At 41.8% G+C, this 13,669-nt stretch overlaps 1 protein-coding gene across 2 annotated transcripts in view; it reads right to left on the bottom strand.

The window, feature by feature from the left end:
• cep135 (centrosomal protein 135) overlaps nucleotides 1-13,669 on the bottom strand; it is a 170,138-nt gene that overhangs the window by 138,443 nt on the left and 18,026 nt on the right. For both annotated transcript variants that reach the window (XM_041201763.1, XM_041201754.1), the window contains exons 3-4: nucleotides 7,130-7,320; nucleotides 2,020-2,187 (exon numbers count right to left, since the gene is read on the bottom strand). In XM_041201763.1, the coding sequence (XP_041057697.1) occupies nucleotides 2,020-2,187; nucleotides 7,130-7,320 (359 nt within the window). The remainder of the gene's footprint in view (nucleotides 1-2,019; nucleotides 2,188-7,129; nucleotides 7,321-13,669) is intronic.

Here is a 13,669-nt window from a genome sequence, read left to right as displayed (position 1 = left end):
GCCAGCTCCTCATAGCCCTCAACTCCCTGTTATTTCAAAAATCTATCTAGCTCCTCTTTAAATACTTTCAGTGATCTAGCCTTCACAACTCTGAGGTAAAGAATTCCAGGCATTCAGTACCCTCAGGGAAGAAATTCCTTCGCACCTCAGTTTTAAATAAGTGTCCCCTTATTCTGCATCTATGTCCCCTAGTTCGAGTTTCCCCCATGAGTGGAAACATCTTCTCATTATCTACCCTGTCAAGCTCCCTCAGAATTTTGTATGTTTCAATAAGATCACCCCTCATTCTTCTAAACTCTAATGAATAAAGGCCTAACCTGTTTAGCCGTTCTTGATAAGTCAACTCCTTTGTCCCAGGAATCAGCCTAGTGAATCTCTTTTGAATTGCCTCCAACCCCTGTATATCCTTTCTTAAATACGGGGACCAAAACTGTACACAGTACTCCAGGTGCGGCCTCACCAACACCCTGTACAGTTGTAACAAGACTTCGCTATTTTTAAACTCCAACCCTCTTGCAGTACAGGCCAAAGTTCCAATTGCTTTCTTAATCACTTGCTGCACCTGCATGCTAACTTTTTGTGTTTCATGCACAAGCGTCTGTCCATTTAAATAATAGTCTGCCCTTTGATTTTTCCTACCAAAGAGCATGACCTCTCACTGTCCTACATTAAACTCCAACTGCCAAGATTTTGCCCACTCAATCTGACTATAACCCCTTGCAGTTGCTTTTTTTTTTAATTCATCCATGGGATTTGAGCATCGCTGGCTCAGCCTGCATTTATTGCCCATCCCTAATTGCCCTTGTTCAGAGGGCTTTTAAGAGTCAACCACATTGCTGTGGGTCTGGAATCATATGTAGGCCAGGGAGATGGCAGATTTCCTTCCCTAAAGGATATTAGTGAACCAAATAGGTTTTTATGACAATCGGCAATGGTTTCACAGTCATCATTCGACTTTTTTCTGCCATGGTGGGGTTTGAAACCAGGTCCCCAAAGCATGGGTTTCTGGATTACCGGCCCAGTGACAATACCACTATGCCATTGCCTCCCCTTATGTCCTCACCACAACATGCTCTCCCACATACTTTTGTATCATCAGCAAATTTGGATACATTACACTCTTCCCCCTCCTCAAAATCATTAATATAGATAGCAAATAATTGAGGTCCTAGGACTGATTCTTGTGGCACCCCACTAGTTATGTCTTTCCAACCTGAAAAAGACCCATTAATCCTGATTCTCTTTCTTCGGTGTGTTAACCAATCCTCAATCCACACTAATACATTATCCTCAATGCCGTGAGCTCTTATCTTGTGCAATAACCTTTTATGTAGAACCTTATCGAATACCTTCTGGAAATCCAAATACACTACATCTACCAGTTCCCCTTTATCAACTCTCCTAGCCATAATTCTAATTCAATACATTTATGTGGTATATTCTGCCCAGCGGCACAATAGTGTTAACCAAATCATTACATTCACAGAATTACCTGGAAAAACTCAGCAGGTCTGGCAGCATCGGCGGAGAATAAAAGAGTTGATGTTTCGAGTCCTCATGAGAAATATAAGCTGGTTTAAGGTGTGTGTGTGTGTGTGTGTGTGTGGGGGGGAGACAGAGAGAGAGAGAGAGAGAGAGAGAAGTGGAGGGGGTTGGTCTCACCAACCCCCTCCACTTCTCTCTCTCTCTCTCACACACACACACACACACACACACAGACACACAGACACACAGACACACAGACACACAGACACACACACACACCTTAAACCAGCTTATATTTCACCTCTTTCTTGGACTCACTCAAGTTCTGTCGAAGGGTCATGAGGACTCGAAACGTCAACTTTTTTCTTCTCCGCCGATGCTGCCAGACCTGCTGAGTTTTTCCAGGTAATTCTGTTTTTGTTTTGGATTTCCAGCATCCGCAGCTTTTTTGTTTTTATTTTTGTTTTTATCATTACATTCACATTTTCTTTGAAGGAAATAATTAAAAATCACAGCGAAAAGTAGTATTCTTACCTGGAGTTTGTACAACTGCTTGCAGGTTTTTCTCTTGTAATTGCTGGATCTTTTCAGTCTTTGCTTTACTCTCCTTCTCTAGAGATCGCACTTTGTGCACATACTGGTTATTTAAGAACTTCAAATCTGCTGTGTCATGCTCCAATTTTCTAATTGTGTATTTTAAATCTTCACGCAAAAGGAGTAACAAATGAAATAAAATCACATCTTATTAACATAGCAGCCAGTCTAATAGTTCACAATAAAAGTATGAAAATCAGTGGAGAAATGGCCTGAAAATTTGCAAAGATTAAGCATAGATCCTGCCAGCAGCATTTTTTTTTGTTATGACAGATCATTAATCAAAGTACTTTGAGAAGGGAATGAGAAGAGACAAAGTGGTGGGCACAAGTACATGAAGTCACACACATGGCCAAGATGACGATCCAGGTACCACTCCAGCCTTGGTTGAACATGACTGATGAAGGCCTTGTAATACAACTGGCCAGTGTCATTCCCAGTACAGGCATGTCATACTTACAACTTTAAACATGGACCATGCTCATATTGCTGCCAAGGGGCCAGGAGACATCTGCTTATTCAACACAGACTATCAAGCTTCCGGAAAGTTCTAACTGATTCACCCTGGGTGGGGGAACTTCCCCTAGAATGAACATATCCAGACAGCACCCCTCTGAGGAATTCATGTCTGCCATTGTTCGCAGATTACTGAAAACACTGAGTCAAAGGACTCCTAGATTCTATGCCTCCAGGTTTGGAATTTAACATAAGAAAGCTGATGAGACCAGTTATCCACAAGTTAAGTGAGAAATACCAACGTCTATCTCCTGTGGTGTAGTGATGGCTTTGGATTTCCAAACCAATCTGGTTAGACGATGTCAGTATTGAAGATAGCATCTTCAGAAAAGGCAGTGTCAGCTTCGCCTTTTAAGAGCTATCAGTCGTCAGGCAGTCTGAGAATCAGACCCTGAAACTAGCTGCAAGTCATCGAGCAGCCAAGGTATTTAAACCATTCCAGTTTCAAAGTTCACCTGAGAACCAACCACTTAGATATTTAACTATAAGAAACCTCGCAACCTGCTGTGAACCCTTCACTTTACAAGACCCTCACTTCAACTTTAAATCATCAAATCCATTCAAGAAACCACAGGCCTGCCAAGTGGGAGATCAAAAATCATAACACAGACACAGAATTAACCGTAATCTGTAAAAGTGCATTATCTTTATCTGTATCCAATCTTTGCGTGTGCTTGCATGTGGTGAGACCAAGTGGATTGGCGTGTGAGAATAAATAACCTTTAAGACCCACGAAAGCTTGCTGAATTATTTAATTGGAATACACACTCCAAGGGTAAGAGAAGACACATCTCTTTCCATTTAAAACATACTGATTACAGGCAGAAAACAGCACGTACATTTTGTCCGTGACACCAGGAAGCAGCAGAGAATTTCACACGGAAATATGCTCTCTGAAGGAAGATGGGGCATAGAGAAGGTGGTAGTAATGTTACTTCCATATATTGCTGAGGTTTTAAACAACTAGTTTGTATGGGTAGATAATGGAAAGTGTACAAAACTGACAGAAATGAGAAAAAGTGCAGTGCATGAAGTTCTTTTGGCCTTCATAACCTGATGGTTGCTTCCTTAATTCATTACAATTACATAGGAACAGGAGTAGGCCATTTTTCCCCTCAAGTCTTCACCATTCAATGAGATCCTGGCTGATCTGTGACCTAATCCCATTTACCCACCTCTTCCCTGTAATCCCTCAATACCTTTGGTTCACAAAAAAGACTATCGATCTCAGTTTTAAAATTAACAATTGATTTAGCATTAATTGCTGTTTGCATAAGGGACTTCCAAACTACCACTATCCTTTATGTAGAAGTGTTTCCTACTTTCACTCTTGGAAGGTCTGGCTCCAATTTTTAGACTATGCACCCAACCCTAGACTCTCCAACCAACAGAAATAGTTTCTCTCTATTGACCCTGCCTGTTCCCTTAATATCTTCAAAATGTCAATCAATTCACCCATGAGCCATCTAATTTCCAGAGGACACAACCCAGGTTTGTGTAATCCCTATTTATAATTTAATCCTTGGAGTCCAGGTATCATTACACTGCAAAAGCAAGTAGGACGGAATTAAAGCAGCAAAGATTCAGACTGATGGATCTCCACCCAGTTTTCCAATTGGTAATGTTTACTTTACATCCATAAGCTGTGGCTAGAAGTCTGCGCGATGGTGCTTGAAATGCACAGCACAATAAATTTTAACATGCATTTACACATGCAAATATTTGCATTAATTTGATTTGAGTTTGCTGGAATGCTTTATCATTTAAATGTTCAAGGTATCCCAGCATCCTTTCCTTTAGCATTTTTAGCATTTGGGTAAGTGTGGAGGAAAGGGAAATTTTAAACTTGTCTCTATGAATAATAGATGGTTTGGAAAATCAATTGTAGAGAATAATAAACACCCAGCTCCAGAACAAGATCACACCCTGGTAAGGGACTAGCTGTCCCAACTTCATATACTGCAGTAAAAATTAAAGATTTGATTGCTGCACTTATGGTATAATAAACAAAGCGTTTGAACATAGTAAAAGACAAAAAAATTACACGCAAAGTAAACGTCTACAAACCTACTGTTGAAAACATGCAAATTTGTATTATGTTGTACAGAAGCAGAGTCCAAGGTTATATTATAGCATAATTACAGAACTTGTTTTCATGTGCTCCAAGATAAGAGCATTTTCAGGATGGTTGGCAGCCACCCAGGGTTGGAGCTAGTCACTTTGGTCAAAAAATGACAAGTCTTAGTCTCTTAGGGTCAGGACATGCCATGGAGGTAGTTGGGGATTGGGAACCAGGTTGTATTATTTGCACGTCATCTTATTATTTAATGTAATATTGTAGCACCATTATCACACAATGTACTAAAACATGTGAATCATGACAGTGGTACTTATAACAAATAGAGTTATTGTTGCTGGACTAACATCCTCTGTTACAATGGTAACCTTGGGGAAATCTACAAACATACTTGAACCGTTATAAGTATACATTTTAGGCAACATAGTACCCTACTCCTATAGAACTGTGATCTATGGCTCAAAACCCTTAAATACATAAAGTCTCAAATCTGACATGGGCAAGTCTCTTGTTGATAAGGACACAAGTACTAGATAGTGTTACAGAGAAGTACACACACCTTCTCAGCCTTCTAGATAGGTAGGTAGCAGAGATGGTACAACTTTTGCTTACACAGCATTTTAATGTAGCAAAACTTCCCAAGATATTTCACAGGCAGGGGTCAAATCAAAACAGGACCAAGGGAGGAGTTAGAGGCACAATATTCAAAGAGGAAGATGTTAAAGAGGTTTTAAAGTTGTGGAAAGATGTGACAAGCAGGGAGCTTTAGTGAAAAAGACAATACACTTTTATGTCTTTGTGATCTCCAGGCTCAGCAACTCCAATATTCCCTTGGCAAGCCTCCCATCCTCCAAAAACCAACCCATCTAAATCTGTATTCCATCCTGAGACCAATTCCCACTGAACTGATCACCCAACTTCCCTTCCTGGTCCCCATGTTAGCTGACATTGTTAAATGTTCTGTCCCCTCTTCTTCAAAGGTGCTGTCATCACCCATCTCCTAAAAAAAAAACAGCCCTGGCCCCCTCTTCTCCTGAATTTGCAAACTACTCCAACTTCCTTTTGTCCTCCGAAGTCTTTAAATGTGTCACCACCTTCCAAATCCATACACCTTTCCCAGAAATCCATGTTTGAATCCTTCGATTGAGCTTCTGTCCCTGTACCAAAGTGGCTCTTACCAAAGTATTGTGACAAAGGTAAACTATCCCTCCTTGTCCTTCTCAACCTGTCTGTAACCTTTGACATGGTTGACAACACCATCCTCCTCTAATGCCTCTCCACCACTATCCAGTTGGGTGGGACTGCACTCACCTGGTTCCATTTTTATCTATCTAATTGCGGCCAGAGAAGCAGCTACAATGGTTTATCTTCCTACATCGAACCACTAGTTTTTATGTTCCTCAAGGATCTTTACCTCCTCTTATATCTCATTCATAACATCATCTGAAAACATAGTATCCATTTTCAGATTTTAAAAAAATTATTCATGGGACATGGGCGTTGCTGGCTTGGCCAGAATTTACTGCCCTTGCCTAGAGGGCTTTAAGAGTCAACCATATTCCTGTGGGTCTGGAGTCACATGTAGGACCAGGTAAGGGCGGCAGATTTCCTTCCCTAAAGGACATGCATGCTGACTACATCCAGCTTTACCTCACCGCCTCCTCCACTGCTTCTAAATTATCAGACTCTTATCCGACTTCTGGTACTGGATAAGCAGAAATTTCCTCCAATTAAATATTGTGAAGACTGAAGCCATTATCTTCAGTCCCTGCTACAAACTCTGTTCCCTAATTACTGATTCCAGCCCTCTCCCTGATAGTTGACCAAAATTAACCTAGTCGATCTGCAACTTTGGTGTCATGCTTGACTCCGATGTGAACTTCCAACCATATAACCACACCATCACAATATCTGCCTATTTCCATCTCTGTAACATCGTCTGACTCTGCCCTGCCTTAGCTCATCTACTGCTGAAATCCTCATCCATGTGTTGGTTAACTCTAGACTCAACTATTCCAATTCACTTTTGGCCAACCTTTCACATTCTACCCTCCACTTCCACATCCTTATCTGCAGCAAGTCCGCTCACCCAACATACTTGTCTTCGCAGCATCCTTGCCCATTAGAGTGCGCTTTATAATACCCCTGTGAAATGATGTGGGACATTTTTATTTACATTACGATTAAAGAAGCTATGTAAATACAAGTTGTTGTTGAGTCCTTAAAACTCACCTCTTTGATCAAGCTTTTATCCACTTTTGTCTGATTAGCCTCTCTGAGGCACCTTTGAACATTCTGCTATGTTAAAGGTGCTTTTCAAATGTAAGTCATTGTTAAATAATATTTTTAAATACATGCAGACAACATAAATCCCATTTGTCTACAAATAAAGCAGCAACATTGTTTCATCAGTACTTTAAGAATTTGCTTCAAGTTACATACACAGTTCATTCATACCTTTGATATGTTGATCTGACTCTTCCTTGAGTTTCAGTAATCCCTGGTGCAGCTTGTTGTTCTCTTGGACGAGACGTGCATTCTCGCTTCTATATGGTTCAAGCACAGAGTCCAAGTTCTTGCTCTCTTTTTCCGTCTTTCCAGATGATAGTTTGGCATTGCGAAGGCTTTCTGTTGTGTGCACCAAGTCACTGTAACACATTATCTATTGTTTAGAACACTGCACAGTGGTGGAAATACTTTCTAAATTCAAATAGCAGTAGCTTTTACAAAACTGACAAAAGTGCAGGAGGCATTTTTTTGCATTTTTACCAAGGCACAAATACTGATTTGATTTCATTTTTAACTATATATATATTTAAAAATACACTAGTGAGAACCAACCAGTAGGGCAGGGGTAGTCAACCTTTGGAACAGGGGGCCAGATCCATGTACCAGAACTGGTAAGCAATGCACAAAAACTAGGTTTTATGCTTCTGGCTGATTACAAGAATTTAAACAAATTGTTTACAAAAAGCCCTGTACTAGAGTGCTGGTGACTTTGTCTATGCTGATCTCCACTGTTTGGATAAATGCCTTTGCGCAATGTGGCCACAGGGTCGCAATAGTCTTGTGACCTCTGACGGCATCTTTGGTGTATAAAGGCTTGAGAGTAGCAGCCATTTCATCCACTACTTGGAACATGGTGTCAAAATGTGCGGCTGAAATTGAGGGGATTTTGATAGCTGTATGAGAGTCAACAGTTGTAAGAATCAGCAGAGAATCATTAAAACTTCAGTCTGCAACTTTGTACAGGACAATGATCACTGGATAAGTCAATATGGCTTTGAATATTCCAGTACCTGCTCCTATGGAGATGAAGGCCGGCTTGAAAATAAGTTGAAAATTCTTCCAGTCTGAATGGAAAAATTATGAAGTTGCCACAGAGTTAAACAAGAAACCTGAACAAATAAAAGTAGCAACTCTGTCATTGGTGCTGGGGGAAGAATGCCACAAGTGACATTGCATCATAGACCTCACTGAGGAGCAGAAATGCCAGACTTGTGAAATTTTGGAAGCCTTAAGGACCCACTTTGAGCCTTCTACTAATGTTACTTATGAACATTTGTGTTCAACACCAGAGCTCTGGAAGAGGGGAGAACATTGACCAGTATGTGACTGCATTGAGATGCCTAGCTGAACCTTGAGAGTTTGAGCAACTGAGGGATGATCTGATCAAAGAATTGTTTTGGGAACAAGAGATCCTGTTGTGAGAAGGCGTCTGCTAATTGAAGAGACATATGCAGAAGCTCTGAAGTGGTCATAATCAGCTGCAGAGTATTGATGAAAAATCTGATGAGGCTTTGCACTCTGTTGAGGAGCAGTCAGGTCTTCCGAACACCAAACAATAGAGAGAAGAGAGAACTATTTGCAGAAGGGCCAGAATACTGGATGTAAATATTGCGGACGACACCATTCAAAAGGAGCATGTCCAGCATGAGGAAAGTAATGCTCTAACTGCAAGAAGCTGAGTCATTTTGTGCACAGAGAAGAAAAGTTGCCTATAAAGATGGTTGCTGGAGATGTCAGACGATGAACCTGACGAATCACTCTACACCCTAGAACAGTATGGCACCCTCAAGTTTCAGGAAAAAAATGGTTTTTGACTATCAGAATAATGACTGCAGAAGGTGAGCATCAAGTTAATACCAAGTGTCAGACAGACACTAGCGCTGCATGCAAGATCATGAACTTCGCAGACCAGAAGTTTCTCAAGATAGTGACCCAAAAATGATACAAAGGTAAATTTGAGTCTATATGATGGAACAATGCTCACCCTAGTGGGCAGACTGAGCTGAAAACCCAATGCAATGGAAGGAAAGAAAATTTGCTCTCCCAAATAGCAGACACTAAGCAAAATCCACTCATCTCAGCTGAAACAAGTCAAAAGCTTGGACTGATAACTGTCCATGTATCAGAAGAGGTTTACATTGTTTCTCATGACACAAAGGCATTGATTGTTGAACAAATCTTAAAAAATTACAAAGCTGTTGTCATGGGTCTTGGGATGTCTTCCTGGTGAATATCATCTTGAAGCAGATGAGAGTGTGAGATCAACTGCGCATCTTGCAAAGAGAGTTCCAGCTGTCCTCAAGAACAGCCTGAAAGATAAGATAGGGAAGCTTGAAAAGATGGGAGTAATCAAGAAAATTACAACTCCTACAGATTGGATTTGCAGCATGGTAGCAGTGAAGCAACAGAAAACCAAGTGTGCATAGGTCTAAAGGACCTCAAAGAAGCTTTGAAAAGATTTCACCACCTCATGTCAACCATTGAAGAAATTTTGCCACCATTTGCCAAGATAAAGGTGTTTTCTGCCCTAGATGCAAAGGATAGATACCGGCAAGTGAAGCTGGAAAGCAGCAGTTTCCCGACTCCGTTCTGTACGCCATTTGGAAGGTACAGATGGTTGCGTATACCATTTAGCATTTCTACTGCTCCAGAAGAGTATCAACGCAAACAGTATGAGATAATCAATGGAAGCTATCGTTGATCGGTACATATGCAGATATGATGGAAGAAGCCATCGCAGACCATAATCAGTGAGACTGCTAGAGAGAGCTGGTCAGATGATTCTGAAGCTGAATAAGAAGAAACTGAAGATCACTAAAATCAAATACAGTGAAAGGAATTTGCTCTGATTCTGATGAGAGCTGTAGCAGAGATACTACAACCAACAGATGTGAAGACAATGCAATGATTTGTTGGATTGTTGAACTACCAAGTAAAGTTTTTGCCCAAATTGTCATCAGAGTATGAACATCTGCACAAGCTCACTGCAAAGGATGTTCAGTGGTACTGGGGCACAGAATGAGCAGCAACTTTCACTCACACCAAACATGCCAATGCTGAGGTACTATGACGTTAATGATGAGGTCCGCACTTGGCATATCCCTCACGCAGCAAGGAAAAAGAGTTGCGTTTGCATCTAGAATGTTAATGCAAACTGAATGACACTACGTAGAGATTGAGAAAAAATGTGCCTAGCTATTGTCTTTGCTTATGAGCATTTTCATCTATACTTGTCTGGGAAAGACAAAGTGATGGCAAGTCTAACCATAAGCCAGTTCAAAGCATCTTTCTCAAACCGCTTCTATCTGCTCCAAAGCATCTGCAAAGTCATTGGTAAGATTTTAGAGTCCATTATTAAGGATGAGATTTCAGAATACTTGGAAGTGCATGATAAAATAGGGCAAAGTCAGTATGCTTTCATCAAGGGGAGGTCATGCCTGACAAATCTGTTAGAATTCTTTGAGGAGGTAACGAGCAGGTTAGACAAAGGAGAGCCAATGGATGTTATCTACCTGGACTTTCAGAAGGTCTTTGACAAGGTGCCGCACACGAGGCTGTTCAGTAAGATAAGAGCCCGTGGTGTTAGAGGCAAGGTACTAGCATGGATAGAAGATTGGCTGTCTGGCAGGAGGCAGAGAGTGGGGATAAGGGGGTCCTTCTCAGGATGGCGGCCAGTGACCAGTGGAGTTCCGCAGGGGTCAGTGTTGGGACCACAACTTTTCACTTTATACATTAATGATCTAGATGAAGGAACTGAGGGCATCCTGGCTAAGTTTGCAGATGATACAAAGATAGGTGGAGGGACAGGTAGTATTGAGGAGGCGGGGAGGCTGCAGAAGGATTTGGACAGGTTAAGAGAATGGGCAAAGAAGTGGCAGATGGAATATAACATGGGGAAGTGTGAGGTCATGCACTTTGGTAGGAAGAATAAAGGCATAGACTATTTTCTACATGGGGAGGGAATTCAGAAATCTGGAGTGCAAAGGGACTTGGCAGTCCTACTCCAGGATTCTCTTAAGGCTAACTTGCAGGTTGAGTCGATAGTTAGGAAGGCAAATGCAATGTTGGCATTTATTTTGAGAGGACTAGAATGTAAAAGCAGGGATGTGCTGCTGAGGCTTTATAAGGCTCTGGTCAGGACACATTTAGAATATTGTGAGCAATTTTGGGCCCCATATCTCAAGAAGGATGTTCTGGCCCTGGAGAGGGTCCAGAGGAGGTTCACAAGAACGATCCCAGGAATGAAAAGCTTAACGTATCAGGAACATTTGAGGACTCTTGGCCTATACTCGATGGAGTTTAGAAGGATGAGGGAGGATCTGGTTGAAACTTACAGAATACTAAAAGGCCTGGATAGAGTGGATGTAGGGAAGATGTTTCCATTAGTAGGAGAGACTAGGACCCGAGGGCACAGCCTCAGAGTAAAGGGAAGACCTTTTAGAACAGAGATGAGGAGAAACTTCTTTAGCCAGAGAGTGGTGAATCTATAGAATTCATTGCCACAGAAGGCTGTGGAGGCCGGGTCGTTGAGTGTATTTAAGATCGAGATAGATAGGTTCTTGATTGGTAAGGGGATCAAAGGTTATGGGGAGAAGGCGGGAGAATGGGGTTGAGAAACTTATCAGCCATGATTGAATGGCAGAGCAGATTCGATGGGCCGAATGGCCTAATTTCTGCTCCTATGTCTTATGGTCAAAGGATGTTACTTTGTTTGCGCAGATATAATTTGGAAGTGAAGTGCAAGGAAAGGAAGCAGATGTACATCACTGACATGCTGTCAAGAGCCGCACTCCCTTTGTACTAGCATCAGCAGATTTCTTCAGAGTGCGAAATCTTCCAAATTCAATGAGGAGCAACAGCACAACAAGCTTATCAGCCCAGCAGACATTGAATCTGACAGACAAGCGTCTTGCTCAGATCAAGCAAAATACACAACGAGATGCAGCCATCCAAGTGCTGCAGGAAGGAGCGATGAAAGGATGGTCAGAAACCATCAATGACGCTACTATTGTTATAAGAGACTATTGGGCATACAGGGATGAAGTGATTGTATAAGATGCCATCTTGGGCAAAGGAACTAGAGTCATCATCTGTTATGACGTGGCAGGTGATGTGTGCCAGGTGGGCCAAATCCGCAAGGGAAACTCGGTCACGCAATCACAACTGTTATTCAATTTGTATTTATTATGAGATTTGTGCACTGAATTCAGAAGTAATGAGTCCACTAACTCCTTTAAAGATTTTAAAAACTAAATTAAAACATTTATTAACGAAAGAAAAGATTTCAAGCACGTACATAAGATTAGTTATTTAATACTATAACAAATCCCAAAATCCCTAATTAACCCGACTCCCAACTACACACCCCCTTTAAGGCAACAGTCCAAAATAAATTTTTAATTTAAATAGGCAAGCCAGCAAGTTTACCACAGCACCCACTTGACAGTGGAATTCCAAAGGCTTTCCTCCACCTTTGGTTACTGGACACAGCAGACTTCTGCAACAGTGGCTGGAGGCTTCCCCAAGGCTGTTTTACACAGTTGTTTTAGACCTTACATGGCCCCAACCCCACACATAACGTTCCATCCATCTTTCACAGAATCACACTATGCAGAAGAGGCCCTTCGGCCCAACAAGTCTGCGCCAACACTTGAGAAACACCTGACCTACCTACCTACCTAATCCCATTTACCAGCACTTGGCCCATAGCCTTGAATGTTATGACATGCCAAGTGCTCATCCAGGTACTTTTTAAAGGATGTGAGGCAACCTGCCTCCACCAGCCTGCCAGGCAGTGCATTCCATCACCACTGGGTGAAAAAACTTCTTCTCACATCCCCCCTAAGCCTCTTGCCCCTCACCTTGAACTTATACCTCCTTGTGACTGACCCTTCAACTAAGGGGAACAGCTGCTCTCTATCCACTCTGTCCATGCCCCTCATAATCTTGTATACCTTGATCAGGTCACCCTTCAGTCTTCTCTGCTCCAAAAAAAATAACCCAAGTCTATCCAACCTCTCTTCATAACTTAAATGTTTCATCCTGGGAAACATCCTGGTGACTCTCCTCTGCACCCCCTCCAGCGCAATCACATCCTTCCTATAATGTGGTGACCAGAACTACACACAATACTCCAGCTGTGGCCTCACCAAGGTCCAAATAACTCCAACATGACCTCCCTACTTTTGTAATCTATGCCTCGATTGATAAAGGCAAGTGTCCCGTATATCTTTTTCATCACCCCACTAACATGACCCTCTGCCTTCAGAGACCTATGGACACACACACCACAGTCCTTTTGTTCCTCAGAACTTCCTAGTGTCATGCCATTCACTAAATTCTTCCTTGTCAAATTACTCCTTCCAAAGTGTATCATCTCACACTTTTCAGGGTTAAATTTCATGTGCCACTTCTCTGCCCATTTGACCATCCCATCTATATCTTCCATTAGCCCAAGACACTCAACCTCACTGTTAACCACCCGGCCAATCTTTGTGTCATCCACAAACTTACTAATCCTACACCCCACATAGTCATCTATGTCATTTATATAAATGACAAATAATAGGGGACCGAGCACAGATCCCTGTGGTACACCACTGGATACTGCCTTCCAGTCGCTAAAGCATCCTTCTGTCATCACCCTTTGTCTCCTACAGCTAAGCAAATTTTGAATCCACCTTATCAAGTTACCTTGTATCCCATGTG

Source organism: Carcharodon carcharias, chromosome 1 (assembly GCF_017639515.1).
Source record: "Carcharodon carcharias isolate sCarCar2 chromosome 1, sCarCar2.pri, whole genome shotgun sequence".
Lineage (NCBI taxonomy): Eukaryota > Metazoa > Chordata > Chondrichthyes > Lamniformes > Lamnidae > Carcharodon > Carcharodon carcharias.
This window is presented reverse-complemented; position numbering and strand designations above follow the sequence as displayed.